The following is a 22,029-nucleotide window of genomic DNA, read 5'->3' as shown; positions in this document are numbered from 1 at the left end:
TCCCTGCAGCTCATGCGTTGTCACCACAACCAAGAACCAGGGAAGTCTGTCTGGTGTTGAAATCATGAAATAGATCCAAAAATCACAGTTCTGATGCATAGCAAAGTCAGAATTGGGGGATTTTTAGGCGCGTAATGCTTTTTACAATTTGGCTCTTAATTTTCAACTTAGCAGACATTCATGTTTGCTGAAAATAGTCATCTCAACTCTTATGGAGCAATATTTGAATGTGAGCGTAACACATGGGATTAGAGGATGTTGGCAGGGAAGGTTGAAGATTCCACTTTGGACTATAAAATCTGTACTTCTGGCTAAGGGATGAAGACAGATGGATTGAGTAATGGGGCAAGTTCAGCATTAGGAGAATATGGTTCCAGAAAAATAGCTCTGTGGTCCTTTGGTGACTGATGAAAATCAACAATAATCTATCACTATTTAAAATCGCAGTTTCGACAAAGCACCCAACTGTGTACGTTGCTATAATTGTGAGAGGCCTTGTGGCAAATTGAATTAATTTACATTTGTGTTGAATATGTGAATATCGTAAGGCTTTGAATGAACATTTTTCAGAGAAGGAAGTGGTGGTAAACACGTTGCCCACCTTGGCAATCAGCCCAATTCAGCTCAGCTCACAGTCGTGATAGAAATTGCATCCACAGGGCAGCATCCACCAGAACCGCATCTGGAAACAGGAGTTCAAATATTCTGAATCGCAGGGTCAACCTTGTTTCCTTCTCTGCATTTTGTCAGCTGCTGTGTGTGTGTGTGTGTATGTGTGTGTGCATGCGCGTACATGTGTGTAAAATTGCAACATGTTGCCCTTCCCTGTGTGGATTTTTTGACATTTATCTGAAAAGTCCCCATTTCAAGAAGTTCCGGGAATTCTCTGGTGGTCCAGTGGTTAGGATTCCGCGCTTCCACTGCAGGTGGCACAGTTTCCATCCCTGGTCAGGGAACTAAGATCCCACATGCCACGGCCAAAAAAAAAAAAAGTTCCTTGGAGAAAATCTGAACATACATTCTCACTAGAAAACTGACTTTGAATTGTTAAATCAAGCAGGTAAACGTAGCCTGTGCTGAATTCCACTTCATTCAAAACCCCTCCTATTGACAGACCAAAATTATATTTGAGCTTTAATTTTGCTAATGGCATGAATCCTACACACTGGGGGACATGTTTCCTTTGGAAGAGGTGAGATCTTTCCCGTAGAAGCCATTTCTCCTGGATACTTAGTAAAATCTATTAATTTTAGGTAAAAGTTGGTCAGATTCAGGTGTTACTTTTAAATTGAAGTGTGAAGAATAAGCTGTTTTTCTAATTAAAAAAAAAAGTTATGATTTGAAAACCTTGAAAATATCCCAGAACTTAGACCAAGTAATAGAGTTTAAGGAAATCTTAACGATGAGGCCAAAGGTTATGAAAAGATCTATTAAATGTAGCACAGAATGTGGTAAAACTGGGTCTAAAAATAGCAAAGCTTTGTGGCTATCAGAAATTAAAGATCTTGAGATAAAATGCTTATGCTGTGAAGTGAAAAGCATACTCCACAGTAGTGTATCAGTATGATCTCAACTATTTTTAAAAAATCGAATGTGTGTAAGAGAGTGAATGGATAATTGCCAGAAGCTGAGAATTCTGGGTTGTGGAATTACGGCTGATTATTTCAGCCAGCATAGGATGAGAAGGCTTGTTTCTTCAGACTCTCACTTACTCTGGCTGTTATCATTTGAAAAAAATGCCTTTCGCATTTGCAGTTCAGTGTGTGTAAGATTTAATAGCATTCTCCCACACTGGGCGGTAAACTCCAAGGACAGGCTGAGCATCTTTTCTGCCAGCACCTCCCACGATGCCTGTGACAAGAGTAGGCGCTGAGTAAATTGTTTGGATGGAAGGGTTAAAAATATATACAGATATGTATGTGCGTGTGTATGTATCACTTTGAATTTGTATTTTAATGTGCTTTACAACGTTGTGTTAGATTATTGATAAACTCCAAACACTTCAGAGTACTGACTCCATAAAACTGAGAGTAATCTCATCTCCATCACAAATCCTGCATGTAGCTAAGTGGTGATGGTATATCACTGTTATCACAGCTTTTTCTGAGATAAAACCAGATCTAGTTATAAAGTACTGGTTCTGTTTCCTTTGTCCCCTTCTCTCTCTGCCACACCATTCTAACAACTCTACAACCAAAAGAGGACTGTTTCATTTGATTTGAAACAAAGACTCTGGCAAGCCCTACATTTTCTAGTGCATCTGGAATTGCCCACAGAGACAGTCTTGTATCCGGAGGACTCATTCTCATATTTAGTATAAGATTAGCCTGCAACCACAACCTGCTATCTCTATTTTTTCTCCTCCTCTGTCTTTTATTTCATTCTTCTTAGTGTGTTCTTTTCCAAGTAAGTCTGAGGACCTCAGAGCTGGCATTGACCCGAGGTGAGACTCTTGGTGGAGGAGCTATAGGGCTGGACAGAGTCTGAGACCCAGGGGGAAGCCTCTCAAAGCGCGTGCAGAGCAACCTGCCTGACCTGAGTTTCTGCGTTCACCACTCGCCAGTTCCGATGGCTGTTTTCTAACAATGGAATTGTACTTGGTTGTGGATTTTAGTTTGGATCCTCCCAGAAGCTGACCCTGCGAGCAGGATGTAAGCATGTGTAGTATTTCTGGGAGATGATCCCAGAGAACACTTGGGAGGAAGTGAGACAGGGTAGGGAAGGTGGCTCATAGAGAGTGTGCTTAAAGCCAGTTACCCCTCTGTGGGGCTGGAGCGCATTCTGCTGTGAACTCTGGGAATAGTGTAAAATTAGAGCCAGGGAGCTGCCAGCCATTGGTGAGGGCTGTGCCCAGGAAGGTGTGAATTCCCTGGCCCTTCCTCACTTTGGGTGGCCCTGCCAGCAGGCTTGTAGGCTCCAGTAGCCAGGAAAGGCCCTCAGGTAAATTGATATAGATGCCGACCTCGAAAACTTTGGATGGGGCCCCAATAGTATCGACTTCAGTGCGTCTCCCTGTAAATTAACGGCCACATCATCCATGTGCCACTGATACTCCTTGCTACACTGTTTGAGGGGAAGTGACCGCCTCCTGGTCTACCCACTGAGCAGCAAATAGGCAAGTCTAACAAGGGCCTTAAACTACGTGACGTATAAACTGAAGACACAAGTGAGTATGATGGCGAAACAGGGAAGACCCATAAGCAGACACGTGATTGAGTATTGTTTATAGTTATCTTACGAATGGTTTGTTTTTTTTTAATCATGACCTTTTAAGAAAATGTGCGTAAGCACTCACGGAATACTGTGCCTGTTACTGGGTGGAAATTAAAGAAGAGGATAAACACGCAGAGGGACAGAGGGACTCCCAGTGGGAATCTGGGCAGCGGCCCTGGAATCCCAGCCTGTGAGCAGCTCAGAGTTGAGCTTTGGTTTCCTAATCTGTGAGTTTGCAGGGACTGGGCTAGCTGGCCACTAAGGTACTCTTAGTGTGCCTCCCCCCACCCTCCAAATTTTAATTTGCTAATAATTCATGAATTTCTTGTCTTGCTCCTGGCTGGTGTGACATATAGTCACTGAAATACAGAAGCCACACAAAGAAGGGAATTTCAGAAGATTCCAATCCACAAGATGGTGATGGTTCTGAAGAAAGAACGTGTTTAACGATATCTCTGATGTTTTAAAATCCGATTTTCCAAGAAGGTAACTACTCATGTCAAGGAAAGGATAGGTATTGAAAGCTCTTAAGTTCTTGACACAGATGTGTGTGTGTATACGCACTTGCATACACATATTTGTGTGTGTGTGTGTATAAACACATTTATGTGTCTGTGTATATAAACATACATATAAAAACACACATTTGTGTGTTTATGTGTGTGTGTATATATACACATTTGTGTATGTGTATATATAAACACACGTATACACACACATTTGTGTTTATGTGTGAGAGAAATTAGAACAGTGACTGCAACACAGTGAGCACAAAGTGTGTTTGATGTTATTGTATTATTGCATACTGACTCCCATCCAAGATCTGAGAAGCCCCCTGGAGGGGAAGCCTGAAGAACTGGTGGGGTTTTTTTGAGCTGCCATGAGTGTATCCTCAGAAAAATGTTCAGGCACCCCCGGGGTTCCAGCACTCTTTCAGTCCTATTGTTTTATGCCCAGACCCACTGAAAATCATCTCGTCCTTCCTGAGATGCTGATCAGAGGTCAGGCAACAGGGGTGCAAGTTTTCTCCATCCCAACTTCCCAGAGATGTGCCCTGCTGGGTTCAGAACCACGGACAGTGTCGTGGGAGGCGGCGTTCCCCTGCCACCCAGCAATCTTGGACGTGCTGAGCTGTGATGCGTCTATTTTAATCTTTGAAACTCCCACATCCCTATGACCATATGTGTTGTGTGGTCAAGAAAGTGTTTGTTATCTTTTCCAAACTCTGTGGCTGTGGCTCTAAGCCCCTGCCTGCTCAATTGCTCATGGCTTAGGAGGAAAACCGATGCCCCGACAGCCCATTTCTTTGCTTGCCATTAGGAGCATCTAGTTTTAAGTGCAACTTACAAAGAACTCTAGGAAGAAAAAACAGAACTTATCAGATGGTCTCACCTAATCAGTGCACACACACTCAGTCTTAAAATGAGGCTTCCACATGACTGGGGGCTCTGGAGTCCAATGATACTTAATGTATCAAAAATAACATACGGGTGTGCATTATAGGGGAACCAGTAAGCTTTGGTTTCAGGTGTATGTAGGTCATATGTAGTGCTTCCGTGGCACTAGATTTTTATGTATAAATAAATGACTTTTTTTTTCCCTGAAGCAAAGCCAAAATAGACATCATTGTGAACACATGTTAAAAACAGGTGAAGATTCCTCCTACCCCAACAAAAGGAACATTGCCCCCAAGGTATAGCCAAATTGAATATTCCAAAAATGCCACATGCCCAGGATTCCCTGCCATTAGTCAACAACGGTGTAACAGAACAGCTTGTTCGAGGGAACCGACGTCTGCAGTGATACAGTTCAGTTGGATGCCCTGCTCTCTCAGCATCCTCTGCTCAAAAGGCATTTAGCAGTCTCATCTATTCCCCTTCTTGCAAAAATAAGGACATAGAAGCATAGATGTTACATGCCTGGTGTAGTTCAAGAACCCCATTTCCAATGACCTGTCCCACCTGCCATGGGGAAAATGGGCATTTTTGATTTAGACACTTCTGATGGTGCAGTTTAAATTTCAGATATGGGTAAGAATGCCAGGCAAAAAAGTGGTATTCAAGTGATCTGCCTGGCACTAGGAAACTTGATCAGTATTTGGTTTACTTCATGGTGACCCGAATATGAGATATTAATAGGAAAGATGGTCACGCAGTGCTAGGGAAAACTCAAGTGAAATAGTTGTTTGGACAGAGACTCTGTCCCGGCATGTAGTGGTGTGGACAGCCATCGCGAACACTCCAGTACATCCTCAGCGTTTGCTGTGATGTTCCGGCAGCCACACTGCAGGTTATCTTACACTTTGCGTGACACTATAACCCTGCCCACAGGGACTGAGGACTGGACTCCAAAGCATCCGGAGTCTCAGGAACCAGGTCATAGTGTGGAAGCCAATTAAATAGAAATGTGGTTAACAAGCCGGGAAGGGCTGTGGTAATGAGCCAGTGCATCTCCTAAGAAGAGAAACAGACCCCGAAGATGAGTCATAACAGGAGGATAAACAAAGATAAACCCTGGTGACCCCCCTCCCCCACCAACTTTCCTTTTCAGCACAGATCATTTTACCCCCCATCAGTGGAATGTTAATGACTGACAGCCGTCCACAAGGTACCATTGCAACAACAAACACTGACCTGCCGCTATCAGCCACTTGACATGCTTGCTGGCCCGTCTCGTTTTCACTGGCTCTTTCTTATCCCCCAGCCTTAATGAAGAGTTGGAAATATTTGCATTCCTAGCCAGAGAGAGAAAGTAGAGGTCTTTCTGAAGAGGAACATCGTTGTCCTTGGTCCCTTTCCTTGGCAACCTGGCTTCTTTGAATAAGGGCAGTTGTGCTCTGCAAAGTTAATCAGAAGATAAAAACACAAATGTGTCTTGAGCACCAAGATAAGGCAAGCGCCATAGTTAAGCGTGACTTGCATTATCCCCCCAACATCCCCTCAAAACCTATACAGTAGATCCTCCTATTGTGCCCATTTTGCAGGTGAGAAAACTGAGGAGGCTCAGAAAGATTAGCTTGTCCGAGACACAGCAGAGATGGGATTTGCATTTGGGTAGCCCGATACTTCAGCCTCTCTTTTCTCCTGCCTCCCTCCAAAGATGATTTTACAAGGACTAGAGGAAAGCAATGTAGAGCCAGCACAATTGTTAAGGTGATGGTGGTTTTCCCAAAGCATCTTTTTTCTTACTGTTAATTTTCATCACACCAAGTGGGGAAAGCGGGGAGGGTTGTGGGGGGGATGAATTGGGAGATTGGGATACCAAATTGTGCGCTCTAAATATATGCTCTTTATTGTCTGTTAACTGTATCTCAATAAAAGTTCTTAAAAAATAAAAGTAAAAAAAATAATTTTCGTCAAAGATGAATTAATTTTCAAAAACTACCCTAGCCTTCTAACCGGAAATTGTGTCCAAAGTAGGCTTGCAGGAGGGTCTGTGTTGACAATCAGATGAACTGCTCAGAGATAGAATCAGAACACGTGACTCAGATACTCGGAGCAGAGTATCCCAAAGATCTAAGGAGAATCTTAATTGCCAGATTTTGGAAACGAGACCATTTATGGGCACACTGCAGCTCAAGGCCCTTCTTGGGAGAAGCAGCCCCTCTTGTTTGCAGAGAAAGTGTTTAGTACCATCCCTGGCATGTAGTAGGTGCTTAATAAGTAGTTACTATTTTAATTACTAAACTCTATTATGGTAATTCTTGAACAGTTGGTCTTTAAATAAAACATACCTGTTATTTGCATAACTGCAACACCGGCTTGAAAATTTGAGAACCTAGTTCATAGCTCATTGTGGCCAGGAGGAGGGTTGTGATAACTGTGCGTTTTCTACTGGGGGCTTCATTCTAATTCTGCTTTACCTTCCTACCCTTTTTCTTGCCCTCTCACTTTTTACCCTTGATCGTGTATCACTTTGCACTACTTTATAGCATCTTGGAGAAAGCTACAAGGTGCATACATTTAAAAGGTAAAATAAATGTCAGAACTTCCTGTTTCTCAACTCTGCAAACATAAAAGTAAAACCATGTAGATGAGAACCCGGTCCCTGGTTATTATAATTCCAGGCATCCTCCGTAAGTTCAATTGAGCTCGAATCAGTAGGGTTAGAAATTGGAATTAGAGAGATTTATCGATGACCACTGAAAAATCTAAGAAACTGTGGCCAAAACAACTTAAAGTGTATCTACTAAAATGCGTGACTTTTCCCTTGTGTTTTGATGATTGAAACCAAAAGGCTTTCTGTGTCGTGGCAAGAGTGCTCCGGGGTAAGGATTAAGTGTGTGTGCTTTAAAGTCAGCAGATGCCACTTAGATTAGGGCTGCAGCCTTTTTATTTTATTTTTTTAAGAAAAGAAGAAAACATGCCTGAATTCCCCAAGGGAAGTCTGTATTCCATAGCAAACAAAGCTCCAGCCAGAAGCTACCCTTACACGCACAAGGCTTCAACCTTAGGGTCTGAGCCAGCTGCAAATGTCACCCGTGCTTTTCCCGGGTCAGACCGAGCCTATGAGGTTGCTGGTCTTGGCTGCACCGAGGGCTGAGCTTTGGGAAAACAAGGTGCTAGATCAAAGCAGCAGAGACCTTGCTCTCCTGTCCACTCACTGGGAGGGCCGTGTGTTGATGGAGGAGCCGAGTAAGGGGAGCTCCCAAGAGTCCACGCAAGGTAATCAGCACTTATTAAGTGCCACTGTGTACTGCATTGCCTAGCAGCAGTTTGCTGAAGGTGGTAAAAGATGCAGAAGTGGTCCCCTCCTTTGAAGAGCTTATTGATCTTCCGACTTTGAGAGAGGCGAGCAGTGTGGTGTGTGTGGAAGTGTTTTGAAAAGGATAACAAAGTGATGGCCCCCTGCCAGGTGGTGGTCACACGGCTGTTCTTGTTTTGATTACTGGGGTCCCTGAACTCCAAGCTGCTGCTGTCTGATGGAGGCCAGCAGGGCCGTTCAAGCCCCTCATCCCCCAACAGCCAGCTGGTGGCCCGGGCACAGAGTACAGCCTGCCCCAGAGCAAGAAGGGGTCTGCCCTCTCTCTGCTTCCTAGGAAACGGTGTGGACCACAGAAGGAACAGTCAGACTTGGGTCTGGATTTCTGCTCTGAGTCTGTTTTCTTAGCTCTGATTCAGGGCTCAGTTGGAGATGAGGCTGTGTCACTTAATGTCACCTGGCCCCTCCCCTCTCAAAGTGTAGTGTTTGCCAATTTGCAGGGCAACCAAAGGTATCTTCTGTGCCCTCTCCAGGTTCACAGGCTTTCTTCTGCCACCGGAAACACCCGGGAGCTCCACGCTCATCCACCCAGAAGCCCACCCCTCCTGTGTCCTTGATGGAACTAAGAGTTGCCCGCCTGTCCGGCCACCTCCACACCTGGCAGGTGTCAGGAAGTCTTGGCTGCAGTTAGGGTAGCTGGGCAGTCTCAGGCTGAATTCACCGGGAACAAAGACAACAGCTGAGGTTCAGCCTTTCCTGGAAAGACGGACAGGAAAGGCACTTCCTTCCCTCTGGACTGAACTGCTTCCCCTCAGACTCTCCCTGGTACCCACACCCACGCTGCTTTCCAGTGCTCTTAAACCGGGAAACCTCACCTCTTGCTTCAAGAAAACTAGGCATTCTCTGGAGAAGGAAGTCTCATTTCTTCTTTTTTTCTTTTTCTTTTTCTTTTTTTTCCTAACCCCCTGGATCTTCTGCCATGAGGGTCTTGAGAGCACCCTGTTGTCTGCCCTGCCCAGTCAGGGAGGAGGCTGAGAAGTGAGCGCTGGTCTCTCACACACAGCACGTGAGGGCCGCGGACCTGCTTTTCTTCTTACCGGAAGGCCTGTTTCCTAACACATCTCTCCGTGATACTGATTTTCCCCCCCATTAACCACCCACCCAAATCTCATCCAACAAAAATGCATGCTCTTCCCAGAGCTGGACTCCGGGAGGGTCCCTGGGAGAAAAGGGATCTCACTGCAGGCTGAGGAGCCCCGGGCCCTTTCCTGTCGCCCCTGGGACCGCCACAATCACGTGAGGATGCCTAGCTCTGCACACCTGCTCGGCCTGGTTCACGGGGGATGGTGAGGTTCCCGGCACGTTCTCAGTTCCATCTCCTGGTGGATGACTTTGAGGATAGGGTTCCCAGCTCCTCCAACCACAGCCCTTCTGGTTGCCGGAAGCCAACATCTCCCTCAGATGAAAATGTGGGTCAATTGTAAGGCTACAGGGGGACCACCAAACCCAAGGGCAGAAAATGAAGTGTGCGTGCGCCTCACATGATCAGGAGTCGGGAAGTCAAAGCCTAAAGTTACTTTTCTCTGTCTCATTAAGTGCCTGTTCTCGCTTGTTACAGCATCTCTGAGTTTTCTCATCCTGCCTCTTCCCTGTGACCATCGTCCTGTGCTTAGTTGACACACACAGCCCCTCTCCCACAAAGGCTGCCCCAGCTTTAGAGCTGATTGACGCCCAGCTCTGCTGTTCTCTGCAGCTGATAACAATCTGTCAGTTAAAACTCCGGAGTAAATTTGGTTGGCTTAGCCCAGCCTATGGGTGGGCCCCTTTGAGGCTGCTGTCCACTGATGGTGGGAGGGAGGGGTTCTGAACTATGATGTACTGGGGACCCTCATTCAGGAGCTGTGAGAAGGTCAAGTTCTCTGTACTAGAATGCAAGAACGTTTGACATTTGATAATTGTCATCAGTTCTAAGATATCTATTTTTGTGTGTGTTTTTAACATCTTTGAAATTGGGGTGTGTTTTTCATTCCCTGTACCCAGGTGGCAATTAGGATATTTTTGTTAGTGCCTGCAAGTGCACAAACAGCAAAAATTTTAAATCTTTTTAGAAATCTGCCGGCCTTAAAATGTGCATCAAGGGTTTCAGCTGCTTGGAAAAAAAGTCCTGGAGAGACAGTAAAGGGTTATTCAATGTACACAGTTGACTTTTGACTCCTAAGAACCAGAAAGTGGTGGGGCAGTGGTGAATCCAATGTCTTTGGCATCATTCCCAGAGGAGGAGTCAAAAGGAGGCTCTAGGTACTCACAGAGCCGGCTTCTGGGCTAGGGCTAATGACTTTAACTTTTACGGTTTCTTCTTTAAGATGCTGCTCCCAGTGGCTCAGTGTCATTAGATTGGAAGTTGGAAGCTTCCAACTAAAATGCTTTTATAATGGACAATGTTTTGTGGTAAAGCACAGGAATTGACTTTCACACAAGTGATTCCCAAGCGTGAGACTCCATATGGGAAGACGTTTTAAGAACCTTTTAACCAATCTCATGTTTTCTGTTATGTGTATCCCACATGTCATTATATGACAATCTGTGTCTAATTAGGATTAAAAGAGGTATTTTTGTAAGTGGAAAAGAATTTCGGTGATAAAGCATTGTGCCAGTTTGACAACTTAAATTATTTGTTACATAAAATAATGGTGCATCTTACAATTAAGAGTGTCTCAAATTCAGTGAAATATAGTAATGTCATCAACAGTAGAGGCTGTAGGATTTAAAACAGCAGAAGCTTAGGGGTGGGAATATGGTTTGGGGGGAGGAATGATGGGGACTTGTCTTGAAGCTGAATTTGCATAGTAAGCATGTCTGTATGTAAATTGTATGTGACCGGTCCATAGATGTAGCAACATTCCTGAAGAATTGTTTTACTCACACTTGTCATGAGAATGCCAGAATTTCAGCCGTCTACGTGTAAGGAAGAGGAGGAATACCGGGAGTCATGGGGTGTGGTTATGAGATGAAGAAGGAGGCAGAAACAGGCCCATGTAGCTGCAGCACAGGGAACCAAGGAGGACCCTCATTTGGAGAGGAATCCAGGGACTTGATCACATTGACCCAATAGGCTATAGCAGGGGAGCTTGAATGTTCTTTTATGTGCAGTGGGATGTCATTGGGGGAGTTTGAGCAGAGGAGCAATTGGCACTTTTTTATTAATTAATTAATTAACTTCTTGGCTGTGTTGGGTCTTCTTTACTGCACACAGGCTTTCTCTAGTTGTGGTGAGTGGGGGCTACTCTTCACTGCGGTGCACAGGCTTCTCAGTGCAGTGGCTTCTCTTGTGGAGCACGGGCTCTAGGCACATGGGCTTATGTAGTTGCGGCTCATGGGCTCTAGAGCACAGGCTCAATTGTTGTGGCACACGGGCTTAGTTGCTCGGTGACATGTGGGATCTTCCCGGACCAGGGCTCGAACCCGGGTCCTCTGCATTGGCAGGCAGATTCTTAACCACTGCACCACCAGGGAAGTCCCAGCATTATTATTTTTTTTAATCATCCTATTTACTAGGAAAACGTCCCATAGGTAGTAAGGGAAGAAAAGCCAAGAGGTTGATAAGGGTTTGGAACTAAAAACAAGGGAAGGGTTGGAGGAGAAATGAAGAACTATAATTAAATCCTAATAAATATGTCACAGCGTTCCCTCCCTCAGACCTCATGCACAAAACAAAATATGTCAAATGGTCCCAGCATGTGCTGTCATTCCCACAGAAGGGAGAATTGATGGTCCTGCAGAAGAATTGATGGTTGTTGCTCTGCAACGCAAGAGCCGTTGCTCCCTAAGTACCCCTGACTTTCATGGTCAGATAAGAGGATGTTTCCAGGCTGGGCTTCTGGTGTTGGAAGCTTTTGGACCCATGGTGACCATGGTGATCTTGGCTCACAGTTCACAACTTGAACTCTCAGCATCACTGTGGCCTGACATCCGGGTTCATGGATTTTTCTGTTGGCTTCCAATTCTGCTGGCACCAAAATTTGAACAGTCACTCTCTTTCCCAGCTTTCCCCTTAGAAAATCGCCATGCTATCACTGTTTGTTTTTTATGATGACCCGGACTTGCTTTATGAGATAGGTACTTTTTGCTATTTCCAAATATTACCTCAAAGAGTTTGCCCAGGGGCTGATTGATTTCTCTTTATCGATTGTTGAAAGTTACACGCTTGAGGGATGATATATGGAGGAAGCTTGGAGATTTGAAGCCTTCAACTAAGATGCTTTTGTAATGCATCATAATTTTGCTTCCTCAGAACTGTCGTTATCCTCAAGATAAGTTAATAATTAATTCCAAAGCTATGTTTAACTAGAAAATATACTGTGCCGTAAGATTTTAAGTAGTTTTTAAAATATTAGTCATAAACTTTATAGTTAAGAAAACAAACAAAAAATTGCTTTCAAAGCTGCCTTAACTACACTAAAGGCAAATCATGACAGATTTCAGTTAATAAAGAAAATTTTTATATTCATGTCAGCAACCACAAACAGGAATGGAATGCATTTTGCAACTAACAAACCATTCCATAGCTTTGAAAGCATGTTGGGTCACTGAAACAATTATTCCATTTCTCACCCAGCTCATTAATAATGACATTCAATAAATCAGCCCTATCTAAAATACTTTCAGAGCAAATAAACCATCTGGATTTCAGGAAGGTCATAAGAAAGCACACATGAAATAATTGTTTCCTAATCCCCTTCTGTATGAATCTGGCTCGTTTCCACGAGGCCCTGAAGTTCCTCTTTGGTGTGGTGTGCTCTGCAAACAAGAAATGTGCTAGATTCCAAATGTGTCTCAAAATCTCATGGTTTTAGTGTATGCCCGTGAGGGGTTCTGTTTGAGGACCAAATTCTTTGTTGTTTTTCCTTTTCTGTCCCCTTGTATTAATTACGTTCAAAATGAAAATGTTAGCATTTTCTTAGTACTTATCATGCATCAGTGAATGTACAATAGGAAGAATAAAAATTGAATTGCCAAAAGTTTCCTTTATGTATTAAGCAATAGCCAGTAATTTATAGAAAGTATCATGAAAATTTTTGATCAAACTAGATCCGTTACAGCTACTGTAATATATGCATATAATTTTTTATTCATGTTTGTATCTTCACATAGATAACCTTTCAATTAGCCTTTGATTTTGATTGCTAAGCTGCTAAGAGGCAGCTATCCATGTTGATAAATATGGAAATAATATGACAGCTGCTACCCACTGTGGCCAGAGTCTGTTTATTGAGGATACAGGACAACTTGGGATCCGCAGAAGCACTGATTTCCGGGTTTGGTTGTTTAGAATAACCATGGCCTAGAGGCTTATTTCTGCTGGTTTCCAGATCCAGCATGGTTGAGCAGAAGTGTTGGTGTTAAGAAGACAAGGGGAATGAAAACGGAGACCTTAAGATGTGACCCAGCAACCAAATGTCTGTGTCTGACTGCATGTGATTAAAAACTAATTGCACATATTGGCCTTGAGTATAAGTTATGCGACTTTGCTGTTCATTGTTTTGTATTATTAAGAACCTAACTTGATGCCTGCTCTCTGCTGTTTTACATAAATTAGCTATTCTTGCCTTTGTAATAACACTGAGGCAAGATTCAAATTGCCATTTCACAAATGAGAAAACCAGGTCTCGGTCAGTAAATTGCAAGGTCACACAGATAGCCTATGGATGGGCTGAAATTCTAACTCTGGTCTGACTCCAAAGCCCAAACTCTTAATCTGTGCTATAATTTCTTCTTAGCCCAGAGAAACATGAACTCGTATAACACGTAGTTTGTAGGTTGATCTGGAAAATAAGGGTACAGGGAAAGATGTAAAGGACTATGATTAGGTATATATTTACTACTGATCTCAAAGGAAATGCTGGCTGTGTGTATTGTTGTAAGATTTTTGAGAAATGGTTTCAGTTCCTCGGGGTTCATGGCAGACCTTGGTGTACAGAGTGTAGGTAAGTGGTCTCACGGGGTGATAAAGGGACAGGCATGAGTACAGTGTGGGAGTAGGACAGCAAAGGCAACAGCCTGGCCACACCGAGGTTCTCCTTGACTGATGATGGGAAATGAGGTTGGAAAAGTAGAATGGAGTTGGAATATGAAGATTGTCAGAAGCCAGGGAGAGGGTTATGCATCTGACGGGGGGGACATGAGACAGAAAGGATCACTGGAGAATGTGAACGTAGGCCTGGCATGAGAAGGGCAGTAATATTGCCTTGGCCGTGGCGAAATTGAAAGACCTGGGAACCTGGAGTTGGGAAAACCAGCTCAGAGCCGGTTTGCCATTATCCTGGTGTAGATGGATGTGGCTCAGACACAAGCAGTGGGAGTTGTTAGAGAAGAAGGGGGGAGTGGAAGCCCAGTGTCCTTATGAAAACTAACAAGACCTTGATGTCTGGGGAAAGGGAATGAACAGGAGAGTTTAAGCTGAGATGGTTTAGAGAAATGAGATTAGGGATTTCATAGACGCTGTTGGTTTTGGAAAGAAGATGATGTGGTTGATTTTTTTCAAACATTTTGACTTTGAACAGTTCGTGAGAGACCTTGTGACGTTTTCCCAGGATGATTAGGAAATGGACTTGAGCTGGAGTGAGAGATTGGCAGATGTGAGGATCATCGGTTATAATGAAGGCCATGATGAAGGCTGAGTGTGGAGCTGGAAAAAAAGAACAAAGAGGTCAAACAGAGCTTGAGTTAGAGAAACTTTGGCTAAAGAGGGTCGAAGGAGAAGAGGACCCAGTACAGGAGAGAGATTGACATCTTTTATTTCTGGGGACAGTAATAGTCACTTTACAGGAAGGAAGGAAGGATTTAACTTGACACATTTCAGCTTTGTCATCCCAGAAATGATCACTGTGAGGTCTCATCTCATGCTGGTAGCTTTCATCCGCCCCTCCAGGTACACTTTCCACCCCCAACCCCGACCTCCTGCTCTCTGCCTGGGGAGCTGGCCTATATGGGCCATGTCAGCAGGGCTTCCACATCCTCTGGCTTCCTATTGGGTGTAACCCGTGGGGACCCCAAGTGGAGATTAGAGGGAGGAAGGGAAGATTTAGGTCAGGGCATACATTCCTCTGGTTCTCTTCTTGCAAGGTTGCCTCTGATTGGCTCATTCCCTTGATGGAAGGTCACTGCTCCACTTAAACTGACCTCAATGCGTTTTCTCCCACTGGGCTCACTCTCCCTCCTTTCATTCTTTTAGGGAGTGGGGTGGTGTATTAGTTTCTTGCAGCTGCCATAATGAAATTACCACAAGCTGGGTGGCTTAAAACAACAGAAATTTATTCTCTTACAGTTCAGAAGGCCAGGAGTCTGAATTCGAGGTATCACCTGGGTTGGTTCCTCCTAGAGGTTCTGAAGGAGAATATCACGTGCTTTTCTCATAGCTTCCCGTAGCTGCTGACAATCCTTGGTATCCCTTGGTTTGTAAACACATCACTCCAATCTCTGCCTCCACCTTTTTTTTTTTTTCAGATCTTTATTGAAGTATAACTGCCTCCGTGTTAAACGGTCACCTTCTCTGCATCTCTATGTGAACTTTTTTTGCTTTTCTGTCTCTTACAAGGACGCTGCCATTGAATTGAGGTCCCGACCTAATCTATATGATTTCATCTCCATCCTTTGTAAATTCCCAAATAAGATCACGTGCTAGGTGGACATGAGTTTATGGGGGAGGGGAAGAGAGATGGTATTTAATCCACTGTAGGTAGCAACAGCTCCTCTGTGGTCAGCCCCAAGTTCCTCTACTTGCCTTGTGGTTCCCTTGCACCCTGCTCACATATTTGTACTTTAGTCCCTTTGTAAACAACCCCTCCCTGGATTATCCTACTTTTAATGTGACTTCTATTTCCAGTTGGGACTCTGAGTGGTAAACATCTCCTTGGTAAATTTCTTACCTCTTGTAAAAACTTGTATGGGAACTAACTCCTCATAGCTCCCCTTTCGGGCTCAGCTGCCAGGCAAATTAGCCCTAAACACAGTACTCAACCAGAGAGTACTAAATTGTGAGCCTAAATTCTGCTACATCTATCTTCTCTCTTGAACGACTGTTATTTTGTTCTCATTCTAACCTGTCTTTATAAATTATTTTAAAAGATAAGAAATTGTGTAATTTAGTAAGAAAAATGCTGGTTCCCCAAGACTCTTTCTCTTGCCAAATTGCTTACAGTTTGAAGCTCATCCTCAGAGTAATCAAATTTGAGCATCTATTTTTCACATTTTGGAGGATGTATATTTGGCTAATCTAAAGCACTGTGTCTTGAATCCACATTGGTTGATCATGCCTGAAAGGAATGTTTAAGTAGTTTTTCCTGTGTGTGTAATTCTGAGTTTCTGTGTAATTGTGAGAATGCAACTTTATCATGATGAACATTTCACAGCATAGGTAACACAACCTATAGCATTGGGCCCAGAAACAGTTACTCTTATCCTGCTGGGCAATCTCTTGGTTGCATGTTTAGTTTGAAGATGTCATCATGTGGTCCTTGGAAAATGAAGAGGATCATAATATCCAAATCGTTTTCAATTCTTAACAGTTCGAATGTGGCCCGAAGTTTTATTCTTTTGCATTTTACCTTCCACACATCTAGGGAGCTTTCAACTAGGATTAAGATATCTGGCATCTTTTCATAGACTTTTAGAGCTGGAAGGAAGTGTAGAAGCCATGTAACCCAACTAGTCTAAGTCCTTCATTTTGCAGTGAGTAAACCAGGGCCCAGGGAGGTGAGTCCATCACCTAGAGCCATTCGTGGTGCAGCAGGGATAACGTTCCCATGTCAGTGTCGTTTCCACTGTGATTTGCTACACATGACCTTGAACAGGGTCCGAGTGGCTCAGAGAGCAAGTGTTAGGGAAGTTCGGGGCTGGGGGATGGGGAAGTGGGGGGAGTTGCTTCCTGCTTGGCTCCGAGAACCAGGGCCACATCAAAGAGGAGAAAATAGAGATAAATCTTGAAGCCTGGGTAGAGGTTAACTAAGTTCCAGCTCACACAGGGAAAGCAGGGAGACAGTGCCGATTCTATTGGGTTGGCCCAAAAAGTTCGTTTGGTTAATGAATACATTTAATAAAGTTCTTGGTGAAAATGGAAAATGTGTCCCTTATTTTTACTTAAAACCAAACAATCTTTTTGGCCAACCCACAAGAGGCAGTTACCATTTGAGTGTATTTGCCATGGAGCCCGCCTAGCCCGGAAACACAAGACATAAAATGCAACTGTCTAATAGATGTAAGGCAAACCCAGTATAATATGCTCGTCAGTTTAATCCAGGCACTGGCTCTTTATGTAAACAAGGAATTAAACCAGAATCCTCAATCAAGAAAACTGCATTTAGGCTAAGAAAGGAAAAGGTGGACATTCTAGGATCAGATACTATTGCTAATAGCTAACCTTTAGTGAAGAAAATAATTTTGAGTGGAAGAAAGCTAGACTAAAATATCAAAGAAACATTTTAAGCTAGAATCTGATTTTTTTTTAATGAATTTCTTGTGGTTATTTCAGAGATAAGTAAAATCTATGAAACTCAAGGAATTGTTGAGAATGATTGTACTGAGACCCTATGCATGTATGGTCAGCTGTCAAGAATTCAGTGATCTTTGCTAATTTTTTTCCCCAACTTTGAGGTTCTGTTCATTCAATCAGGGAGTCAGCTGGGTAACATACATTAGCACTCTCCCTCTGACACATCTAGGGGAAGTCAGAAGAATGAACAAGACAAACTTCTTGCTTTCTAGGAGCTCACAGTCTGGGTGGAAAGACAAACATGTAAACAAGAGAAAGCCGAAGGAAGAGACAGGATGTTTTACACAAGGGATCTTCTGAGATGGACGCTTGATGAGACTGGGTCATAGTAGGGAATGACAGTGACAGAAAAGGTGGAGTGGGGCCACCTGTGCTTTTGCAAAGGACTGGACTGGACTGGGCTTGAGATGATACTGCATAGGGTGATAAATATATTTTTAAGTGTTTGCACTTGATGGGATGAGGGAAAGAGTGGAGGCAGAAAGATGAATGAAAGGCAATAAAAATGGTAAGGGTGAGAGATTTTAAGGTTTGAACTAAGGTAGTCAGGATCAGGTATAAAGAGGTAGATTCCAGAAACATTTTCAAATGTCTCTCCTGGGACTAGGGAGGCTGTATAAAAGCATGATTAGGAACCCTGGCTTTTGAGTGGGGCAGGTTTGGGTATGGATTCCAGCCCTGTCACTTTGGGGTCATGTGACCTGGCAAGTTACTTTCTCTCTCTGGACCTTTCCATGGTAAGGATAGTGCCTCTCCGAGGTACAGTAGTACAGAGCATTCAGTAGGTAATGTGCACTCAAAGAATAGCTATTGTTACTGTTGCTGCTGCTGCTCTTAACACCCAGGTGCCCTAACTTCCGGCTGGTTTATTGTTACCAAATCACACTTTTGCTGCAGCTGACACTGAGGGCAAGTGAAGGGGTACTTGATTTCCATGGGGGTCATTCCCATTGCTCACTCTTGGCCATCAACTGTACCCATGACACAGCACCCGGGGTCATATGCGCATCACAGGCTGGTCCTTACAGGGAGGAGGCACAGACCCATCCCCAAAAGAACACTTGTCTTGCTGACAGTGAAACAGAAGCCAGTCCTCACTTACGAGAGACGGCCTTTTCTCTACTTCCATTTGCAGATCGCTGTGGGTTCTGTGTTCCTTTCGGATGGGGTTTGTTATTCATTGGTGACATAGAATGTTATGCATCCTTTGATGGGGGAGACAGCGCAAAACTGGAAGGGATTCAGCAGTCCGCCTCCTTGCCAGTGAGTTACGACTGTTTGATTTAAGCAACCTAGCAACAGGATCACCGCCAGCCACAAAGCCCGGCGTCCTTGCAGCTCTGCTCTGGCACGACTTTCATTTCTGAAATAGAATTTATGGCCGCCTATCTAGTGTGCCTTTTTTTTCCTTTTTTTTTTTCTTTTCTTTTCCCTCAAGGAAATTGGATCCACAAAACCAAGTCTTGTAAGCTTGAGAATTCCAAGGGCTCGGAGTTGGGCTCAAGTTCAGGAGGCGAGTGTTTAGAACTGCCCTCTGGCTCACCTTTGTTTAGATAAATAATTGAAAGTGTGCCATTTACAAGGCTCGGGCCTCAGAGGCACACAAAGGAATCTGGCTGAAGGCTCCTTAATTGAAAGCAGGAGATAACCAACAACACAGCCTGTTCCTCCCTTGGGATGTTAACGCAGAGTAGCTGGGGCGGTGTGGGGGGAAGCGGGATTTATTTTCTTTGGAATTTGTGTCCTCAGGTTGCCCAAATCAGGATGACACACATATGACTCTTAACTCACAAAAAAGCGAAACATGCCCCGTATCCCACCCAAGGTTTGTTTGGATTTTCAGGTGAGGATGCAGTCACCCAGCAAACGTTCGATGAGCCCTGACTGCGTGCAAGGTCTGGGCTCGGTATTAAGCTCCTTGCCCTGAGGAGCTCCCATCTGGATGGAAAGAAAGGACACATTCAGATTTCAAGACATTAGAGACATGGTTCTCAATCCTGGCTGATTTTTTAAAAATGCTGATTCCTTGGTTCCAGCCCCAGAGATTCCAATTTAATTATTTAGAGATTGAGCTTGGGCATAGTATTTTTTCATTTTTCTTTTTCTTCCTTCCTTCTTCTTCTTTTTTTTTTTTTTTTTGGAAACAATTCTCTAGTGGATTCTAGCATGCAGCCAGGATTGAGAACCACTGTGGGTTTGGTTTGGTTTTTTCCTAGATGTCCTTAGCCTGGAACAGATGGTGAGAATGTGGGTGTTCAAAGGACATGGAAATCCCTTCCTGGTGGGTAGGAATTCAGGGAAGGTTTCTCAGAGGAGGAGAAAATTGTGCTGAACCTGGAAGAGTAAGTAAGATGTTTGGGGGTCAGGTGGGGAAGACTAGTCACACTTCGGTTCAGCAAGTAAAGATTTCAGGGCTTTCCTGCACCCTCAGCAGGTTTTCTAGCCACTCAACTCTCTCACTTTCAACCCAACGCTCACTTCGTTTTGCTCCCAGCCCACTGTCCTGGCCTCTGCTTCGGAAGGATAGGCTGGCTCTACGCACCTTTCTGTCCTAATTTAGTAACCGTGGGTCCAGGGCTCCCCTACCCACTCCCCCGAGAGCCAAGGAGGGGAGGGGAGTGCTGTCCCAGGGATGAAAAAGCAGCCCCAGCTCGTAGTCCCTAAAAGCAGCATCAGATTGACATGTGAGCTGAGCGGTCCTGGCTCTCCTGGGCTCAGAAGTTGGCCCTGCTAATGACGACGAATTTCCACATCTGGATTTTTTTTTTTTTTTTTTTTGCATTCAGATCTTTTTAATGAGCGACTGTTCTGAGCTAAACACTATGCCTCATACTTTGGGGACTGAAATCCTGGCTCTAACCCTCCTTCACAGTATGACCTTGGGCCCTGTTTCTTCACTGTAAAAGGGGGATAATCACAGGCTGTCTTGTTGCTTCTCGTGAGGTTTTGATGGAACTCCGTAGGAGGTGGCAGTTTCTCAGCTGGTGACTCACTCTGGGAGACGGCCACAGCTACACCCTTCTCCACCCTTCCTGTATCTCCACTGTCCCAGGGAAGAGGCCCCTTTGGAGGAAGGGCAGGCAGGGCCTGGGCTTGGCTTCTGCCGAGGGCACCGTGGACAAGGCCACGCATAGGGACAGAGCAGTCAGTGTCAGCGCTGCTGTTGCTGTTTCCACCACCACTGCTTTCCAGGCTAAGGGCCCCCTGCCTGACTTCCAGGTTTGATCAGACGGTGAGTCCAGGCAGAGCCTCCTCCTTAGGAAGATGGGATGGGGACTTAGCGGGGCATCGTTGGCAGTTTGTGGATGCAGCCAGCTGTAGTCTTTGGTCCTGCACCTGCCCAGGAGGCTCCTCAGGAGACCGTGGCCAACTAGAGTCTAGTCTCTTTCAGCAGAAAGAAGCCAACAAGCCAAAGGGGAATCCCCTACCCGGGACCTGCCTGACCTTCTTCAGAAGGTCCCCACCGCTGTCAGAGCTGCCTTATCTATAACTGGGAATAGAGAACAGGTGGGGAGGGTGTTGCAATAGCCATCTCCCAGAGTGGGTCAGGAGGTGAGAAACTGGCCCTTAGGGTGGTGTCCTGGAATCTGTGGGAGAGGGTTGAGCTCTGGGTCCAGCTGGTGAGCATCTAGCCCATCAGCACAACTGTGGAGTAGGGCCATGCTCAGGCCGGCGCTGAGGGGGCATCCTTGGACCTGGCGGGGAGTCTAGTGGTCCTCAGGACCGCTGTCCTCCATTCTCCAGGGAGTTCTCTCTTGATTCAGGCAGCCCCTGCTGGAAGGCTAAGCCCTATCTTGTAGAACTTGGGCACCTAGAAGTGGATCCTAATTCCATAACATACACCTCCCAATAGCCTTCCCTCATCACAAAAGCATCATTCCCATCATAGTATCTGGGATTCTTCACTTTATCATAGTACCTGAAATTCCATTAAAGAGTTACTCCTCTGAGTTGAACGCCTTTTTTACAGTCGATGCCCTAAAATAGTGGTATCTTCTTTGGGTGCCCAGTTCTGCTTATGGCCTCTTGTCTGCTCTCCCCTAGAATAAAATGAAAGGAATCCTCTGTCACTAGACTTTCTGGCAGAGCTTGAGCTGTGTGAGTACACAACACTAAAGCTGCTATGGCAAGTTTTCAAGGCTACGTGTATCACTTAATCACATAGCACTATTTGCTCTTTATCTTACTTGCCATACTTGGGATAGGGAAGAAAAACTGGGCTCTCCAACTTCTGAGAGCTCCTTGGCCTGAGGTTACATCAGGAGACCAGATTAGAAAGCATTTCAAAGATCTGAAGGAGGGAAGTCCGTTAATAATACAACAGCAAAGAGGGGTCAGCTGCGTGAAACAGCCACGCGTCTGTGTATCAGTCTTATCGCTTCTCTCTGATGGAACGCACAGAAGGATTTCTTTTGGCTGGAGCAAGGAACCAGACTCCAGGGAAAGCCAAACAGAAGACAGAGAGCACGGGGCATTGCCAGTGAATTACGCGCTCACATGGCCAGAGACACTAGAATGTCCGTGTTATTTAAAGAAAGCTCACGTTTAGGAAATATACTTTCTCACTC

At 44.6% G+C, this 22,029-nt stretch overlaps 1 protein-coding gene across 2 annotated transcripts in view; it reads left to right on the top strand.

Annotated features, from left to right (window-relative positions):
* CCBE1 (collagen and calcium binding EGF domains 1) overlaps positions 1-22,029 on the top strand; it is a 228,949-nt gene that overhangs the window by 151,084 nt on the left and 55,836 nt on the right. The window contains exon 2 of one of the 2 annotated variants that reach the window (XM_057698849.1): positions 8,448-9,260. The exons of the other annotated variant lie outside the window; for it this stretch is intronic. Coding sequence (XP_057554832.1) covers positions 9,100-9,260 — 161 coding nt within the window. The 5' untranslated portion in view covers positions 8,448-9,099. The remainder of the gene's footprint in view (positions 1-8,447; positions 9,261-22,029) is intronic. 2 annotated transcript variants of the gene reach the window in all.

This window comes from Hippopotamus amphibius, chromosome 11 (assembly GCF_030028045.1).
Source record: "Hippopotamus amphibius kiboko isolate mHipAmp2 chromosome 11, mHipAmp2.hap2, whole genome shotgun sequence".
In the NCBI taxonomy this organism is placed as follows: Eukaryota; Metazoa; Chordata; class Mammalia; order Artiodactyla; family Hippopotamidae; genus Hippopotamus; species Hippopotamus amphibius.
Note: the sequence above shows the minus strand (reverse complement) of the source record. Positions and strands in the feature narration are given on the sequence as shown.